General features: G+C 43.6%; 2 protein-coding genes across 3 annotated transcripts; both read left to right on the top strand.

Annotated features, from left to right (window-relative positions):
• Positions 1–2,442: 2,442 nt before the first annotated feature.
• ube2ka (ubiquitin-conjugating enzyme E2Ka (UBC1 homolog, yeast)) lies at positions 2,443–7,044 on the top strand. 2 transcript variants are annotated; one of them, XM_056284991.1, is made up of 8 exons: positions 2,443–2,524; positions 2,744–2,926; positions 3,626–3,719; positions 3,916–3,974; positions 4,130–4,212; positions 5,606–5,705; positions 5,897–6,025; positions 6,123–7,044. In XM_056284991.1, exons 2-8 carry the CDS (start codon positions 2,864–2,866, stop codon positions 6,195–6,197), a joined length of 603 nt encoding a protein of 200 aa, XP_056140966.1. In that variant the 5' UTR covers positions 2,443–2,524; positions 2,744–2,863; the 3' UTR covers positions 6,198–7,044. The 2 variants fall into 2 exon arrangements, with proteins under 2 accessions (XP_056140966.1, XP_056140974.1); XM_056284999.1 differs by lacking the exons at positions 2,443–2,524; positions 3,626–3,719 and having other exon boundaries at positions 2,533–2,926.
• Positions 7,045–8,986: 1,942 nt separating this feature from the next.
• On the top strand, positions 8,987–14,926 carry LOC130123081 (neuronal acetylcholine receptor subunit alpha-9-II). Its single transcript, XM_056292206.1, has 6 exons — positions 8,987–9,035; positions 9,990–10,135; positions 11,981–12,135; positions 12,860–13,040; positions 13,382–13,733; positions 14,124–14,926. Exons 1-6 carry the CDS (start codon positions 8,987–8,989, stop codon positions 14,924–14,926), a joined length of 1,686 nt encoding a protein of 561 aa, XP_056148181.1.
• Positions 14,927–17,198: the final 2,272 nt, after the last annotated feature.

The raw sequence follows: 17,198 nt of genomic DNA, 5'->3' as shown, positions 1-17,198 counted from the left end.
CGAAACAATGCTAGCAGTAACATCACTACGCTAGCATTGGCTAGTACAAAAACATGCTAGGTGCTAACGTTACACGTCCGGAGCTTACCTTCGTAATTGTGGATGTAGCTTGAAACGTAAAGTTTGAAGCCCCTCTCCTTTTTGGTAACTGATGTATGGCATGCTTCTTGGATAATGCGACTAACGCTGTTAACCGTGAGTTTGGCTAGATCTTGAAGAGACCGAGTGAAAAGCGCCATCGCTTCATCGCGGTTGTCCGTATCACTTCCGGCGCTGCCCGGAAATGATCGAGCTGGCCGAGTCGGAATGCGGAAGAGAGTGTGCATCTAGTCTATTGCGTCTGTAGGGTTAGGGTAACACTGGGATTCAAACTGGCGACCCCCGTGTTAGTAGGCAACGGAATAGACCGCCACGCCACCCGGACGCCCAAGAATCATGTTTATTGGCCAATTTGACTCCGTTTTTTTTGTGTTGTGGCTTTCTCAGTGTACTTAACATAACAACACAACACAACAATCTTCAGATATATACACAAGGATTGACTTTTACAGGTGAAATAAGAGCTGATAAAGTGTAATGGTGCAGAGATATTAGAGATGCTGAAATAGATGTTAGCAGGTTACTTGCATACATGCCTGAGGTAGATGGACATGACAGAGCGTACCAGTATACGTACAGTATATACAAATGGATGGATTTATTAGACAGTGAAACTCATTGAACTCACCCATGAAAGAAAGGATTGGAAACGAAATATGAAGGACAACATGGCACACAGGACCATTGTTAATATTATTCATATGTCTGTTTATCAAAGGGAATTGAGAATTCAGGGATCAAGGAGGAAAATCGTTGAATATATTCATAAAATTATAAGAACGGAAATGTGGGCACAAATGTTTTGTAATGCTCAACTTAAGTGGAAAACAACATCTTGATTCTTCTAATAATTAGCCTGAAATATCCAGAGAAACCCAGGAAAAAATGATTTTGAATTTCCTTTTTTTAACATCATCTAAGTCTTTGAGGTGAAGTAAACAAATTAAAAAAGTCAAAACATATTTTCATTTTATTGTATGTCCTTTGTAGAGGACTGTGGCAAGTCTGCGCCACAGCCGGGGTTTCCGGCACAGACGGTTGATGAGCGCACAGCAGCCCATTTATTAAAACCCTGACTTTAAAAACACTAAAAACATACGTCAATTAAAAGTCTCCTCAGTGGGGGGGGGGAGCCTTCAGCTCTCTCCCTCCCTCTGATGCGTCTTCGTCTGGGGTGTGGAACCAATTTATCTGTCCTGAATTAATTAGCCTAACTCAGGAAAGCTAGTCCACCCACTCCCACTCTGTCTGAGTGGGTGGACTGGCCCACTCTACCACTAGGACATTGGGACTTTCTGTCCTCCTAAAAGGTTATAAAAGATGATTACTTAACTCACCTAGCCTCAATACCTCTATCACCCACATAAGCAATAGTCAAACATATATGTTTGCAGAAAGTAATATATTTGGACCATAAGTGGCACTTCATAGACTGGAAATCCTTGTAGGATTGTGTAATATCGAATACAAAATCCTTCAGAAGCATACATATTTCTTCTCTGTATCGTTCCAATTTTAGTATTTGTTTTGGCTCATAGTGGATGACAGGCCCTTTTCTTCTTGAACGCGGTGCTCTTCCTCAGTCAGTGCCTCCTCCTCTGGGCTCTCATCCTCTGCCTCAATCACTGCCAGTGAGTCTGTCTGACAAGTCAGAGTCTCCCTCAGTTATTCTGTTCAGGATTCCCTCTGTCTCCTTCATTCAGTAGCCACTTCATTAGGTACACCTATCTAGTACAGGGTGGGATCCCCTTTTGCCTCGAGAGGATAGTGAATTCTTCAGGAACTGAATTCAACAAGGTGCTGGAAACATCCCTTAGGGATTTCAGTCCAAGCTAACTGGGTAGCATCATGCGGCACCTGCAGATTTGTCAGCATTACAGCCATGCTGCAAACTTCCCACTCCACCTCATCCCAAATGTGCTCTGCTGGATTTAGATCTGGGTATTGTGCTGGAGTACACAGGAGTCACCATCATGTTTGTGGAGCCAGCCTGAGATAATGTGTATTTTGTGACACGGTGCGTTATCTTGCTGGAGGTAGACATCAGAAAAATGTTAATAATATAATTAAATAGTATTATTCCTCATTGTCAATAACATTGATAACAAAAATTACTATTCATCAGACATAGACCATTGAAAGAAGTGTCGGCAGGATTGGTGAGGTCTCACATCATCGCCACTAGATCACAATAGAACGGGCTAGTTCGCTTACCCCATCCTCTGAAATGTTCAGTGAACATTATTAATAATGTTAACAGACAGTATTATTCGTTATTGACGATATCATTGTAAACAATAACTGATCAGACACATTCTTGCAAGTGCAGACAGGTTTGGGTGAGGACTTGAATCGACCAATGGGAGGAAGCGTTCGGGCAATAGAAACCACATGATCCCCTTTTCCCTCAGATTGCATGCAGTCGGTATTAAAATGTTTCCAGCAGCACCAACCACTGTGTCCTACTCCACACGTTAAGTGATAGATACATGTCGTTGGGCTATTTGATCGTTTTATTTTATTGACTATCTCGCCGTGACTGAAGTCAATCGCGGGAGTAAACTTAAAGCCGTTGTTATTTAAATATATATGTTTTGTTTGTTTGTTTGTTTGTTTGTTTTTTTGGCGTGGCGTTATCCAAAAGAAAGTGACAGAGCCAGGGCGAAACGAAAGTACGAGACAAGCTAACGTTAGCTAGTCGATTCGGACGGCTGACGCCGAGAGCCAGGCCCGAACCGAGCAGAGACACGGGGGGAAGAGAATCATGGCTAACATCGCGGTTCAGAGGATAAAACGAGAATTCAAGGAGGTTGTCAAAAGTGAAGAGGTAGGTGGCCATGCTTGCCAGTCACCGCCTCTGTTTTTGCTCAGTCGACTGTGCCTCTAAATAGCAGATGCGTCGCTGCTCCAGCTGTCAGTTTGCTAACCACCGAGCTGCTAGCTAATGTTACCTAACGACAAGTGGTGTGTCACACAGGGCGATGCGCACGGATTCAGTACTAGCTGAGTTTGCTATTTAGCTAGCGCGTAATTTGACAGTTCTGAATCCACGCCGAAAATAATGAATGTTGATTAAGCAAGTAGTCATGTTGGTTAGCTAGCTAACATTAGTTGGCACACGGGACTGGCTTTACATGGAGCAAAACTAACGTTTCTATTGGTAGGTAACGCTAACCCAGCAAGGTAGCGCCTAGCTTGGTTAGGTAGGACGCAGTGGTACTCAAGGCTGATACTTATGAGTCACTGTAGGAACTCTCCCATGTATCCTACTGGTTTTCTATAGGTTGACTTTTATTAACAGAATGCCCAAGTAACATGTAGGTTAGTCAACAGTAATGCGCCTTCTGCTTTTCTAAAATATTTACAAGCTAACGTTAGCCCACGCCGGTAGGGTGTCAACTTTATGCTGCATTGGCAGGTTTGAGTTTGGAAACAAGCAAGCTAAACACTTTGAGGCCTGCGTGCTCGCTTGCTTACTAAAGAGAAACCGCTTCTTTGCTGCTATCTCTTTCTTTGCCCCTTTTAGACGAGCAAAAACCAGATAAAGGTTGATCTGGTGGATGAGAACTTCACAGAACTAAAAGGAGAGATAGCTGGGCCACCTGACACGCCATATGAAGGTGAGAAACTCGGGCGAGGTTGTTCCACCAAGGCGGTCAGTTTTAACTGTACGTGGTGTTATGCTGTTGAACTCCCTGGACAATGACTTGGCTTTAGACATGATAATCTCCATAAGCTAACCACAGTTTTGATCTCTAGTATCTTTTATTGGTCCCAGCCCTTATTCTTGGATCTCTTGTGTTCCTTTTTTTTCAGGGGGTAGATATCAACTAGAAATTAAAATTCCAGAAACATATCCTTTCAATCCACCCAAGGTATGTATTTACAAGTATTGTTTGTCATTGGCAAAGCAAAATCATGTGTCATATGTCAATCCATTGGCCCCCAGCAGTTCTCTATTAAGATGCTGATGTTTTTGTGACCCCCCCCCCCCCTCATTATTATCTCCCCTCTCCTTTCCACTACTCAGGTGCGGTTTATCACAAAGATCTGGCATCCCAATATTAGCTCAGTCACAGGCGCAATATGTCTGGATATTCTGAAAGACCAGTGGTGAGTATCTTTTGTCCACCTAATGGTTGAATGATCTGACCAAAAATGTATACCACGGTAATACTGTATATTACAGTAAAGTCATTTTTCTTGTGCAATACAAAAAAATGTTTCAGTATAAGAACCTTGTGATGGTTATGTTTTTGGCTGAGAGTTTTAAGACTCATTCCAGTAACTTTAAAATTCATTGGAAATTGTTGGGAAAACTTCTTTAACCTGCAATAAATCAACAAGGCTTGCTATTACCTGTTTCCGTTGAATGTAATTATTCTTTTTTTTTTTTTGCTCCAAAGATTTTACCTCATGTAGCCCTATTCTCAAAAACTTTTGGTATCTCTAATTTTCAATTAAGTTTGGCAGTATGTCAAATACTGTAGGGGAGCATGTGTAAATTATAAACACAGGATTTAGCCCATACTTTAGTTTTCTTTATATAATTTTCTGATTTTGTTGAAATGTTCTTAAAAAATGGGTCTCAATGCAAAGCCCCATCAGTTTGACCCAGTCAGGCCCTACTAATGCTTGCTCTATAAATGAGCAGATGTTATTGCAAGATTCAGATCTCATTGAAAATTGTCAGCATCTTAAAATTAAGCTTTCTTTTTGTTTATTGGTTGATTGTTGCTCATTATTAGTTGTTTGAAGGAATTGAATGACTTGTCAACTTCTCATATTCAGCCAATCCTGAAGTGTTCAGTCATTCATTACATATGCCGTAAATTTTCTTCTTGGAATACTTTTGTATAAACTCATTTTTCAGCCAGTTAACACAGGTATTGCTCAACAGATATCAGCTATGTGGCTGATTGCATAGCAACTTGGTACTGCCACACCAGAGATAAGTGATGAACAACATGGGAACACTCCCAAGGGATCATGGGTACAAGCTGGCAGAATAGCTTACAAACATTTCCACCCCTGGCAATGACAGTCATGCAACAGAACTTGCAGATGATAGTTCTCTGCTTTGGGTCTGACCGCTTGAATCCAAAACAACTTCACACAACAAAGGATGCTCCTAATTTTTAACCACCACTACCCTATGCCAGATTGTTGTCAATAAAGCAGACCAGCCTATGTTGATCTTGCAATTAGCAACACAGCTTTAGGGAGTATAGACAAGATGGCAGGAGTTGACTGCATTCCAACCTTTTTGTTTCTACTTATCCCCCCCCCCCCCAGTCGTGGCAGAAAATGTATGCCGAATCTATAACGGTATAACATTTTCTACCAGTATACTGCCCACCACAACTTTGAGCATTCAAGGTATATTTCTACAGCTGTCCTTTTTTGAACTTGACCAGTCTTAGACTATGGTTCTCATTAAGTTTTATGTTGGCTGTAGATCCTCATAGTGCTGTTTCTTTGACCTCTAGCCTGTATGTCTTACCAGGGCAGCAGCTATGACACTGAGGACTGTCCTTCTGTCACTACAAGCTTTATTGGCAGCTGCAGAACCAGATGACCCACAGGATGCTGTGGTAGCCAATCAGGTAGGTGTGTGTGTGTTGGTGATTTTGGTGACAGGGTTATCATCTATACATTCTGCTTTCTAACAGAAAAATTGCCATTGTCTTGTCTACATGAACATGTGCTGCAACACTGTTCTAGTATTTTCTTACATCATATCTCTGTTATGCAAGCTGACAGTTTTGTCTTGTTTTAACATGTGTCTGTTACACAGTACAAGCAGAACCCAGAGATGTTTAAACAGACAGCAAGGCTCTGGTCTCACGTCTACGCCGGTGCTCCCGTATCCAGTCCAGAGTACACACGCAAAATAGACAAACTTTGTGCCATGGGCTTTGAAAAAGTAAGTGTCATAAAAACTTTCAATAAAAAATCCTCAACTTTAAAATCTGCAGTTAGTGTGTGTGTGTGTGTTTTAATAATTTTTTTTTTGTCTACAGGATGCAGTAATAGTGGCATTGTCATCAAAATCCTGGGATGTGGAGACGGCGACAGAGCTACTGCTCAGTAACTGAATCTTTGACATTTTCCAATCATCCCCCTTTTGATCCTGAGGCCAACCTCACCCATGACTAGACACCTGTCTTGCCCGGTTTCCCTCTGTCTGAAGATGTCTTTATCCTCCATCGTGCCCCCATCTGCTTCATGGTGCACCCTTTCCCTTTATTGATCTTTTGCCCATCCCCTCCCCTTTTCATCTCTCTCTCATCTCCTTAGCCTTGTACCATATTCTGATCAGTTGCTCTGTGAGCGCTCATCACTTTGGGTTTTTTAGTCATTCAACATTCCACTCAGTTCAACAATCATGTCCCGCCCATGTATATCAGTCTCCAAATTCTGTGGCTGTGTCCAAGTAGGTTATCAGTGGCTTATTGTTGCCTACGCGGTGCATTTACATTCACTCGTGAAAACCTTGTAGGGGAAAGTCAAGCCATGCACAAAGGTTTTCTTGGACATAGTCTGGATTTTCTTTAAGTATAACTGAGGATTTTGCATACCAGCCACACCCATTTTCACCCAGTTGTCCCCTGTTTGGCTGTCTGACCAACCCATGACTGAAGCAGGTTATACCCTCTCCTTATACCCATCGATGATACCCTTTAATTTGTTCCGTCTCTGTCTTTACCCTTCTTTTTTTTTAAATTTGGTTCTGGCCTCCTACAGGAATACATTTGCATTCCTGTTTTTAAAATGAACTACAACAAAAACGATAAAGCTCACATCACTGTTCACTGGTAATGCAACCTAAGACTGGAAGGAAATAATTGAAAAAGAGTTTTAAAAATACTGCATCAGCTGAACTAAGCCAACAGAGAAAAAAATGTCAAACTGAGTCATCTGTAAATAAAGATATTAAAGTCTGTGTAAATTAGTCCGGACTGTCCATTTTTGTGTATTTATGTGCTGCCTCTCTAATGCACACCTTTTTCTTGATATCTGAATCAGATTCGTTTTTCTTAAATGAGTGAGTTCAAAGTAATTACAGGATACAATGCTTAAAAGGAAAGTTATACCTACACAGTGGTCAGTTTAATGTTGTAAAATACAAGTATCACATTATAGTTATACATTTATAGAACCTTGCGAATATACGTTTCATACTAAGGGATCCTACTTGTATCCATACACTTGTTTGTGTTTGCATAATTTTGAATAAAATCTAGGATGAGGAGCTAAATTTACAAGACGAGCAGAATCAGGTTCTTATGGGAATTGCACCGTCACTGAAAGTGGAACAAGCAAAGTTAATGCAGATGAAGAATAGTCATGCAATACTGCTCGAACTTATATTGGAATTGGCCTTACTGCATAATACTAAGTCTTGCACAATCATTGTCAAGCACTGTCACTGCCCCAAATCTGTTGGATGAGCCAGCAAATTTTAACTTAACTAAAAGCTATGTCAGTGAATTGCCGCTTAACACAGGGATTACATAGGCGTTTATACCAAGAAAAATACTGCAGAGGGCCTGGCTTGTCCAGTGAAGCGAGAGGTGGGAGGGTAGTCAAACTGACAGATGGCTGGTTGGGTAGCATGTTGTCAGAGCCAACCTCTCCATGAGCTCCATCTTAAACACAGGAGCCAACCTGGCATTTATCCGATGGACATATTTCAACCTGCATAGTAGCGCTACATGGGAGGAAAGGTGGTGTGTGCGTATTAAATATAATTACGGGGGCTTTTAGTATTGGTGGGCCTTGGTGCCTATGCACTCAAGTAGTGGACCTGTACTGGAACACCTGCAATCAAGCTGCCAGCTCAGGTTTCTTCTGGCATCCCAAGTGACAAAAGCTCTCTTTGTACCTCTCTTCTCCACTTGATGTATATCTCCAGCCTGGCACATTTCCAGGCCTTGAGTGGAGGACTTTGCCACTGCAGAGGCACGGATGCTGGAAAGAGTGCAAAGGGTGTATGGTTACTAGATATAAGGTGATAGTTTATTACTGTTTAAATGGAAATTTGTGTCACATGCCTCAACAATTAAGACAACGTAGTATACACAGCAGCATAGAATATCACATAAAGGTCACATGAATAGAATGTAAAAAATACAATTGGACACATTGCTACTAATTGCACACTGTGTAATCCATAGCAGTAGGATAATAACTAAGAGAGAGCCACGTGTTGTGTGTGTGTGTGTGTGCATGTCAGTGTAAATTAGTGTAGTCTCAGTGCATTCACAGTGCAGTGTCGCTTCCCTCCCATGAGACGGTGTTGTGTCATATGTTTCAGTCATTTTAAGCCTACATTTCAGCAGATTAACTGTTCTCAGGGGGTTTAGGACTATAGGACTGGTTTTACCTGGCATAACTTGGGGCCCTTTCTGCATTTTACAGCTTTTCTTGTAAAGTCTATCCAAAACAAAACTCATGAAGTGAATATGTCTGTGTTCAAATAAAGAATTGAGGGACTGATCACCCCCAAAACCCTCTCCCCGGTGCGCCCACCAGGTATGCTCTTCTTGATTGACAGCAGAATAGCTCGGTGTGTGATGAGATGATGGTTTCGGGGGGGGGGGGGCATCTGGTTTCTTGTGGACTGCTGGTGCTATGCGATAGCCGGGGTTCAGTTCCGTGTCTCGGCAGACACGCTGCCTCTCCTGCCAAGCAGTAAGCGTCGGCCTGTGCGCAGCGGAGGATGCACGGAACGCGCGGCCGCTACTATCAGCAACTCGGTTCAACTGGGGTTGAACGGGCGTCATGTAAAACCAGCGGGAGGTTGAACCCGGGACTGTTAATTTACCTTGGTTGAAACCAGCTCTTTATTTCTACTTGGATCAATTGGGGGGAGGGGGGGGGGATGTCCACAATGTTCCCAGCCATCTGTCTGGCGATGCTGCTTCTTGAAGGTGAGCCAAATGTAATTTATATGTGGCACTCGCGTCAAAATCAAACCTCATTATTCCTTTTCTTCATCATTTTAAAATGTCGATTGATATTGGGCCATTTCCGTCCTGTTAATCGCTCATTTGGCATGTTAATGACACGAAAGAGATGATGTCTTTATCAAACAAGTGTATAAATTGAGGATTAGTCAACGTGTTGCCCATGCACGTCGTGATTTGCCAAATATCCAATATATAATCCATCATATAATCCAATATATAATCCATCATATAATCCAATATATAATCCAATATATAATCTCCAAAAACGGCATTCACCTTTGTGGAATTTTGTAAGGCATTTCAACTGTTGGCCTAATTCAATGGATGTCGTTTTTTTAATTTTTACATTTTTTTATTAATTTGCTTTAAAGAGCGTAATCACATCCTTTCCTTTGGGCTTTCCCTTCAGGATGAGGAGGGGCTTTAATTAGGTCCCTTTATTTTCATTTCAGAACTGTGTTTATTGAGTTAATCAACTTCATGTGGAAATTTAAAAGGTATTAACAATTCACCTACCGTGTAGAATACAGTGTGTGGTGGATCAATGGCTTGCTCTGAAAAACAAACAAACAAACAAACAAATCCAATAGGTACTATAATAAATAGTGAGCAATACAGGGTCTTTCCCCCCTAGACTCATTTCGTCACATTAGACAAACAAAGCATAGGCCATATCTGTATTTTCCAATATAACAGTCGGAAGATAGATTTATAAAGTTTAAACCTTGACTGGCATTCATCAGCAATCATTTCACTCGTCTCCTTGAAGCAAAGTTCACCCTTCATCTCAAGTTCCGAGAGAGATGTAGACTGCTAAAATGTCCTGGAGCGAGAAAAGAAAAAACAAAAACAAAAACTCATGCTTTCACCGTGCAAACTTGAAAGTTGCTGATCACCGTCTTTTTCCCCCCATAGTCGGCCATTCAGCCCAAGGCCGCTATGCCCAGAAGCTTCTGAATGACTTGATGGAGAACTACTCAAGTGCCCTGCGGCCGGTGGAGGACACGGACAAAGCGCTCAATGTCACCCTTCAGATTACTCTGTCCCAGATCAAAGACATGGTGGGTCACTCACTAAAGGAGACCCGACGGGCCGTCACAATAGTTAGAGTCTCTCCCAACTCGGCTAATCTGTGACACAAGTTCAACAATTCACACAAGTTGAATAAATTACGACTTCCGAATGTAATGTTGTCTAACATGTTTAAATGTCCACACAGTAGGGCGTCCGGGTGGTGTGGCGGTCTATTCCGTTGCCTACCAACACGGGGATCGTCGGTTCGAATCCCAGTGTTACTTCCGGCTTGGTCGGGCGTCCCTACAGACACAATTGGCGGTGTCTGCGGGTGGGAAGCCGGATGTGGGTATGGGTCCTGGTCGCTGCACTAGCGCCTCCTCTGGTCGGTCGGGGCGCCTGTTCGGGGGGAGGGGGAACTGGGGAGATTAGCATGATCATCCCACGCGCTACCTTCCCCTGGCGAAACTCCCCACTGTCAGGTGAAAAGAAACGGATGGCAAAGAAGCGGATGGCGATTCCATATGTGTTTGGAGGAGGCATGTGGTGGTCTGCAGCCCTCCCCGGATCGGCAGAGGGGATGGAGCAGCGACCGGGACAGCTTGGAAGAGTGGGGTAATTGTCCGGATACAACTGGGGAGGGAAAAAAGGGGGGGAGGTGAAAAGTAGCGGCTGGCGACTGAAGAGGGGGTGGAGAAGCGACCGGGATGGCTCGGATAACAGGGTAATTGGCCAAGTACAATTGGGGAGAAAAAAGGGGAAAAAGAAAAAAAACAAAGAAGAAGAAAAATGTCCAAGCAGTAGGAGAGCAAAAGTTGAAACTAGTTGTATGCTCTGATATGTAAGAAAGCATTCCCTAATAACTGAGTACATTTTATATGTTTTTAGAGTAAGTTATTCAGTTTTGATTGCGAACTGATGAAAACATTTTTGCTGGCAAGTGGTCTTCGGAATGAACATGGTTAAGCAAAACTATATGAGCATGAATGATCGGTAATGCACTCCTGTAATCAGTGATGATAATTCAGCCTCGTCAAAGTTTTATCGCATCTGATCAGAAATTTACATTTGTCACTTAAGATGCAGAGTAAAATAGATCGTAATAGGCATCCAATGTCCTGTACAGGATATGAATGCCAGTTAGACCTCATGCTGCACGAGCCTACTGTTCCTCAGACAGCTCTTGTTTCTGTTCGGGATCGGTGCTGTGTCAGCCCCCGGTATATTAGCGGTTGTGTTTGTGTGCACCCGTGAGTGCATGTGTGTGTGTGCGTGTGTGTCACTTGCATGGTCGGGGAGATAAGATAGCTTTCCTACTTTGTGTAAATTCTCTGCAGTGGCATAGCTGTCTGTGTCGATGGCAACCTGTCCTGTCACTTGGAGATGCAGATAGACTGAGTGTCTGTGCATGTGTTTCTGAAAAAGAAAGGGAGACAGCCTGAGATAGAACATGTCTCTCTACGTATGTGTTTGTGTGTGTGTCTATGTGACAGTGTGCATGGGAAGTGTCCCGTTACCCAAAGGGTTTATACTCTCCATGATTCAGGGCTTCGGTGAGGCCTTGCGTCAGGCTCTGCCAGCGATACCCCCCCCCGCCCTCCATCAACTTGTCTCCTCATTCACCTGATATTGACAAATGGTTTGGATTTCAGCTCCTCTGACAGATAGTCTGTACTTTATCTGCCTACATCGTGATCATGTGGAGTTAATGGGTGACAGTGGACATGGCAGAGGATAATGACGATGCATCTTAAACCACTGTGAATATATCTCTTCTCGTTTTTTTTCCCATTTGTATGCATTTGCACGGTTGTATTTGCACATGGAATGTGTGTGTATACTTGTTTATCTGATTTGGTTTGTGTTTTTGTTGTGCGTTTGAGTGGGTGTAGGATGAGAGGAACCAGGTGTTGATAGCCTACCTGTGGATTAGGCAGACGTGGTATGATACTTACCTCAAGTGGAACAAGGAGGACTATGATGGCCTTGAGGTCATCCGCATCCCGAGCAGCCTGGTGTGGAGGCCTGACCTCGTCCTCTATAACAAGTATGCTCTTATGTTAGATACACACATTCAGACACATGCGCGTGCACACACACACACACACACACACACACACACACACACACACACACACACACACACACACACACACACACACACACACACACCACACACACATACACAGAAGCTACAGGTAGAGGCAAAAAAACACATGCACACACAAACAAGATATGATAATACGTTGACACACTTAGTTTAGAAAAAAGAATTAATGTTAACTGGGTCTTTTGCCATAGGGCGGCACGGTGGCGCAGTGGTAAGCGTGGTTGCCTCACAGCAAGAAGGTCCCGGGTTCGAGCCCCGGGATAGTCCAACCTTGGGGGTCGTCCTCTGTGTGGATTTTGCATGTTCTCCCTGTGTCTGTGTGGGTTTCCTCTGGGTGCTCCGGTTTCCTCCCACAGTCCAAAGACATATAGGTCAGGTGAATCGGCCGCAATAAATTGTCCCTAGGTGTGAATGTGTGTCGGCCCTGTGATGACCTGGTGGCCTATACAGGGTGTCTCCCCACCTGTCGCCCAATGACTGTTGGGATAGACTCCAGCATCCCGTGACCCCGGTTGGGATAAGTGGCATGGATAATGAATGAATACGTCTTTTGATACTTATTTCAACAGATGAGTTTCCCAAACACATGTAGCACATTTAGCCTACCTTAAAAAAAATTAGGTGTGAGGTGAAGTGCCATTTTATCTTTTATCCCCCCCAGGGCTGATGATGATTTCTCAGGGCCGATGGACACCAATGTGGTGCTGCGCTACAATGGAGAGCTAACCTGGGACGCTCCCGCCATCACCAAGAGCTCCTGTGTAGTGGATGTCTCCTACTTCCCCTTTGACAGCCAGGAGTGCAACCTCACCTTTGGTTCCTGGACCTACAATGGCAACCAGGTATGGACCACAGAGACAAGGTGCGCACACACACACACACACACACACACACACACACACGCACACACACACACACACACACACACGCATGCATGCACACAGACAAACATGCAGACATGGACACATGCACATGATCTTTTTTTTTAAAAATTTGTTTAAAGTGACTAACTTTTGGGCCACAATAGACAACGTTACTCGTCTTATGCCAAACACAAACACGCGTAAACTTTTGGGCTTACCAATAAAATCAAAGAAAAATAAAACCAATACCTTTAATAAACTGACCATGAACAGCTAATCTGTTCTGTGGCGACTCATTCAATATTCGGTCCCTACTCCAGGTTGATATCACCATGGCCATGGACAGTGGTGACCTGTCTGACTTTGTGGAGAATGTGGAGTGGGAATGCCACGGCATGCCGGCCACCAAGAATGTCATCATGTACGGCTGCTGCTCCGACCCTTATCCCGACATCACCTACACCGTGCTGCTGCAGCGCCGCTCCTCTTTCTACATCTTCAACCTCCTCCTCCCCTGTTTCCTGATCTCCTTCTTAGCACCGCTGGGCTTCTACCTGCCTGCAGACTCTGGGGAGAAGGTTTCCTTGGGCGTGACGGTGCTTCTGGCTCTCACTGTGTTCCAGCTGATGGTGGCTGAGAGCATGCCACCCTCTGAGAGTGTGCCACTTATAGGTGAGTGTGTGTGCAAAGTTCAACGCGCAATGCTTTGGCTAGTTCTGCATTTTAAAAGTATGTGCATGACATTTCTGCAACTTGACATCACCACGCTACTACTCTCAATGCATTTGTGCATTTGTCTGTGTACTGCTATGTAACATGTGGAAAAGGTGATGGGGTAATCTCATGAGTTTTACATTGCACAGTTTGAGGGGGAATTCAAAACTAGGAAAAGAGCTTTGGGAGGGAGTTCAAAGACATAATGAAAGACTTGTGCTTGGCATTGTTAGCATAATTGTTGTAAAAGCTCTGCAGTAGAACATACGGTCCTCTTCCTGCTCAATATAAATTTAGAGAATCCCAGTAGTAATCTTCTTTTTTGTCAATCTGTGTTGTCTCTCTCAGGAAAATACTACATTGCTACTATGACCATGATCACGGCCTCCACGGCTCTCACAATTTTCATCATGAACATTCACTTCTGTGGTGCCGAGGCAAAGCCAGTTCCTCATTGGGCTAAAGTCCTCATCATCGACTACATGTCCAAGATTTTCTTTGTTTATGAGGTGGGTGAGAACTGTGCTTCCCCCTCCTCCTCCTCCTCCTCCTCCTCCTCCTCCTGTTCCTTTCCCCACACTGCACAGGATGACTTCCATCACCAGAACCTCAGACCCCACATCCAGGCCAATGGTAAATCAGGCCAATGCAATCGGGGGGAAAAACAATGCCCCAGATACCCCAGACCTCAGACCCCAAAGCCCCAACACCATCCCAGAGTGAAAGCCCACCATCACATCACTAGGGAGGAGAAGAACCACCTCTCCAGCTTTGCCCCTGGGAAATACGAAGGCTCTAATGGAAACATCCCTGTGGGGAAGTGTTGTAAAGAAGATAAAAAGGAGCCTTGCTGCCCAGAGGACCAAAAGCCTCCCTGCTGCCTCGAGGATCGAAAGCCTCCAGTCGCGGGTCCCACTGTGACATTTGGTCCCTGTGTGTTCTGTAGCCATGGTAGTGGCATCCCTGGCATGGATGCCAAGCTTGTGCGAAACGTAGAGTACATTGCAAACTGTTTCCGTGAGCAGCGGGCTACGTGTGCCAAGGGGGCAGAATGGAAAAAGGTCGCCAAGGTGATGGATAGGTTCTTTATGTGGATCTTCTTCATCATGGTTTTCCTGATGAGCATCCTCATCATTGGCAAGGCACCATGATGATATGACTGGTTCTTTCTGTCGTTGTTTGACCATTCAGTGAACAAACTCTTATTGGTCAACTGAAAGAAAGTTGAATTGGAGACTTTTTGACAAAGCTGTCACATCATGAAATTTTACTGTATTGCTGTCATGTTGTGTTATGGTACTTTGGCAATATCAGCATTGATATGTTTTGCAGCAATTTTAACATTTACAAGAAGTATCAATTTAACATATTTTTTCCTCTCTACATATAACTTACATTCTTAAACAAGCCATTCATGTCATTGTTATCGACACAAATGAACTTTCTTTACAGCATGTAAGAACCTTTGTATCCTTTGATTCTGACTTGCAATGGCACAAAATGGACTAGCTTACTGGATGAGACTAACCAAGCGAAACTAAACAGATAGCAAGATTCATTCAAGCACAACGTTCAGATATTCATTCAGAATTAGTGTTAAACCACAGCTCCTTTCAATAAAACATTTTAAAAATGAAAAATCTGTTTGGAAACCTCATGCCCGCTAATGTGTGTGCATATTCTTGTTGCACAACCCTTGCCCTCTGAGTTGAATGCATATGGCTCAGAAGTTTGTAAAGCAGTTGTAAACACTCAAACCATTACGGACCCTGTCAATCATGGGTCCTTCATATACAACATCTCAACTCGATGATTACTAGTAAATTGATCTGGTGCTATGTTAAAATATGACCAGGAGACGCCACGTGTCAAATTCACTTGTGTGAAATCAGATCACCGGGGCTCAGACACACAGAGTCAATGCGCATACTTTGGATCTGCAGACCTGGAATCATTTTTCTGTTCAAAACCATTCAGTGAATAGTTAATGAGTAAGCTTTGTTTGAGTAGCGGGTCCGGGGCTACGGGGAGGTAAGGTAATATGGAGCATCAATAATGTACCACAATGAGCTTGCCCCCTCCAAAGCCCCATTATTTGAACTTGGAAAGTCAAGTGAATGAATGTGTGTGTGTGTGTGTTCTTATTCAGCGATATTTGCGAGAACCAAGTAACGTTTTTAACCATGAGAGTGAGGACATTTTGACAAGTCCTCCGTTTTTCAAGAGGTTATTTTAAGGTTGAGAGAGAGGGAGAGAGAGAGAGAGAGGAGAGAGAGAGAGAGAGAGAGAAGAGAGAGAGGTGAGAGAGAGGAGAGGAGAGAGAGAGAGAGAGAAGAGAGAGAGAGGAGAGAGAGAGAGAGAGAGAGGAGAGGAGAGAGAGAGAGAGGAGAGAGAGAGAGAGAGAGGAGAGAGAGAGAGAGAGAGAGAGAGAGAGAGAGAGAGAGAGAGAGAGAGGAGAGAGAGGAGAGAGAGAGAGAAAACAAAAGAAATTTCCAGGTTCCCTGACAAGATCCCCTTTATTTTTCATTTGTAAAACAGTATTGCAAGAGCTGAATATTTGCCGTGAATATATATTTGATGAGTACCTCTACCCAAAATGAAAGCGCTTCGCCGAAAAGAAGATGAGTGACATTGGAATCTAAATGCAGCACCGGACCAACAACAACAACAAGGATTGCTACGGTACACACCAGGCGACCGAATTATCTGTCGGCGGACTGTGAGACAAGAGCGAACATGTACCGGCGTAATTTGTAGCCGGACTCCATCACTTGCCCCAATCTTACACTCCCAACCTTAACCTCAGAGGCGGGGGGTGGTTCTTGGACTGAGGGGCATGTCTTGAAATGACAAGTGGGCGTTTCTTGTACTGATGTGGGCGTGTGTTGCACTTTACAGGCGTGTCTTGTATGTCACGCCCCTCTCTTGCAGCCCTTGGACATCGCACAGGTTTTCTAACCGCAGTACCCCCTTAACGCCGGCAGAGGACGGTCCTCCCTACTAACCATCCCAGGAAAGGAAACGCTTACCTTTTTATTTAATGGCACATCAGAAGTTGACTTCGGAGAGCCAAAGCATAATTTCTGTCTTTTCACTTACGGTCTCCTCAGAAATAACAATACTTTGCTGAATTACTAATTATAGGCCAAAGGCATAACTTAAAATGATGTAAGTTGATTGTGCAACAACATCATGGGGTAAAGTTACAAATACATCTGTGGGACCCAGGCTCTTGTATGAACAAAGCCCAAATTTGTAGCCTAAATTGTTTTGTCCATTACAGCCTCATCATCATGGACATTTAGAAGGCAAATAACATATGATGAGTTTGTCAGTTATATTTGCCGAGGAGAAGGCAGAACGTCTCCAGAAGGTTCCTGATTTACTTCCTGAGTATTTGGCCAATTCAGAGTGAAATTGGTA

Source organism: Lampris incognitus, chromosome 1 (assembly GCF_029633865.1).
Source record: "Lampris incognitus isolate fLamInc1 chromosome 1, fLamInc1.hap2, whole genome shotgun sequence".
NCBI lineage: Eukaryota > Metazoa > Chordata > Actinopteri > Lampriformes > Lampridae > Lampris > Lampris incognitus.
Note: the sequence above shows the minus strand (reverse complement) of the source record. Positions and strands in the feature narration are given on the sequence as shown.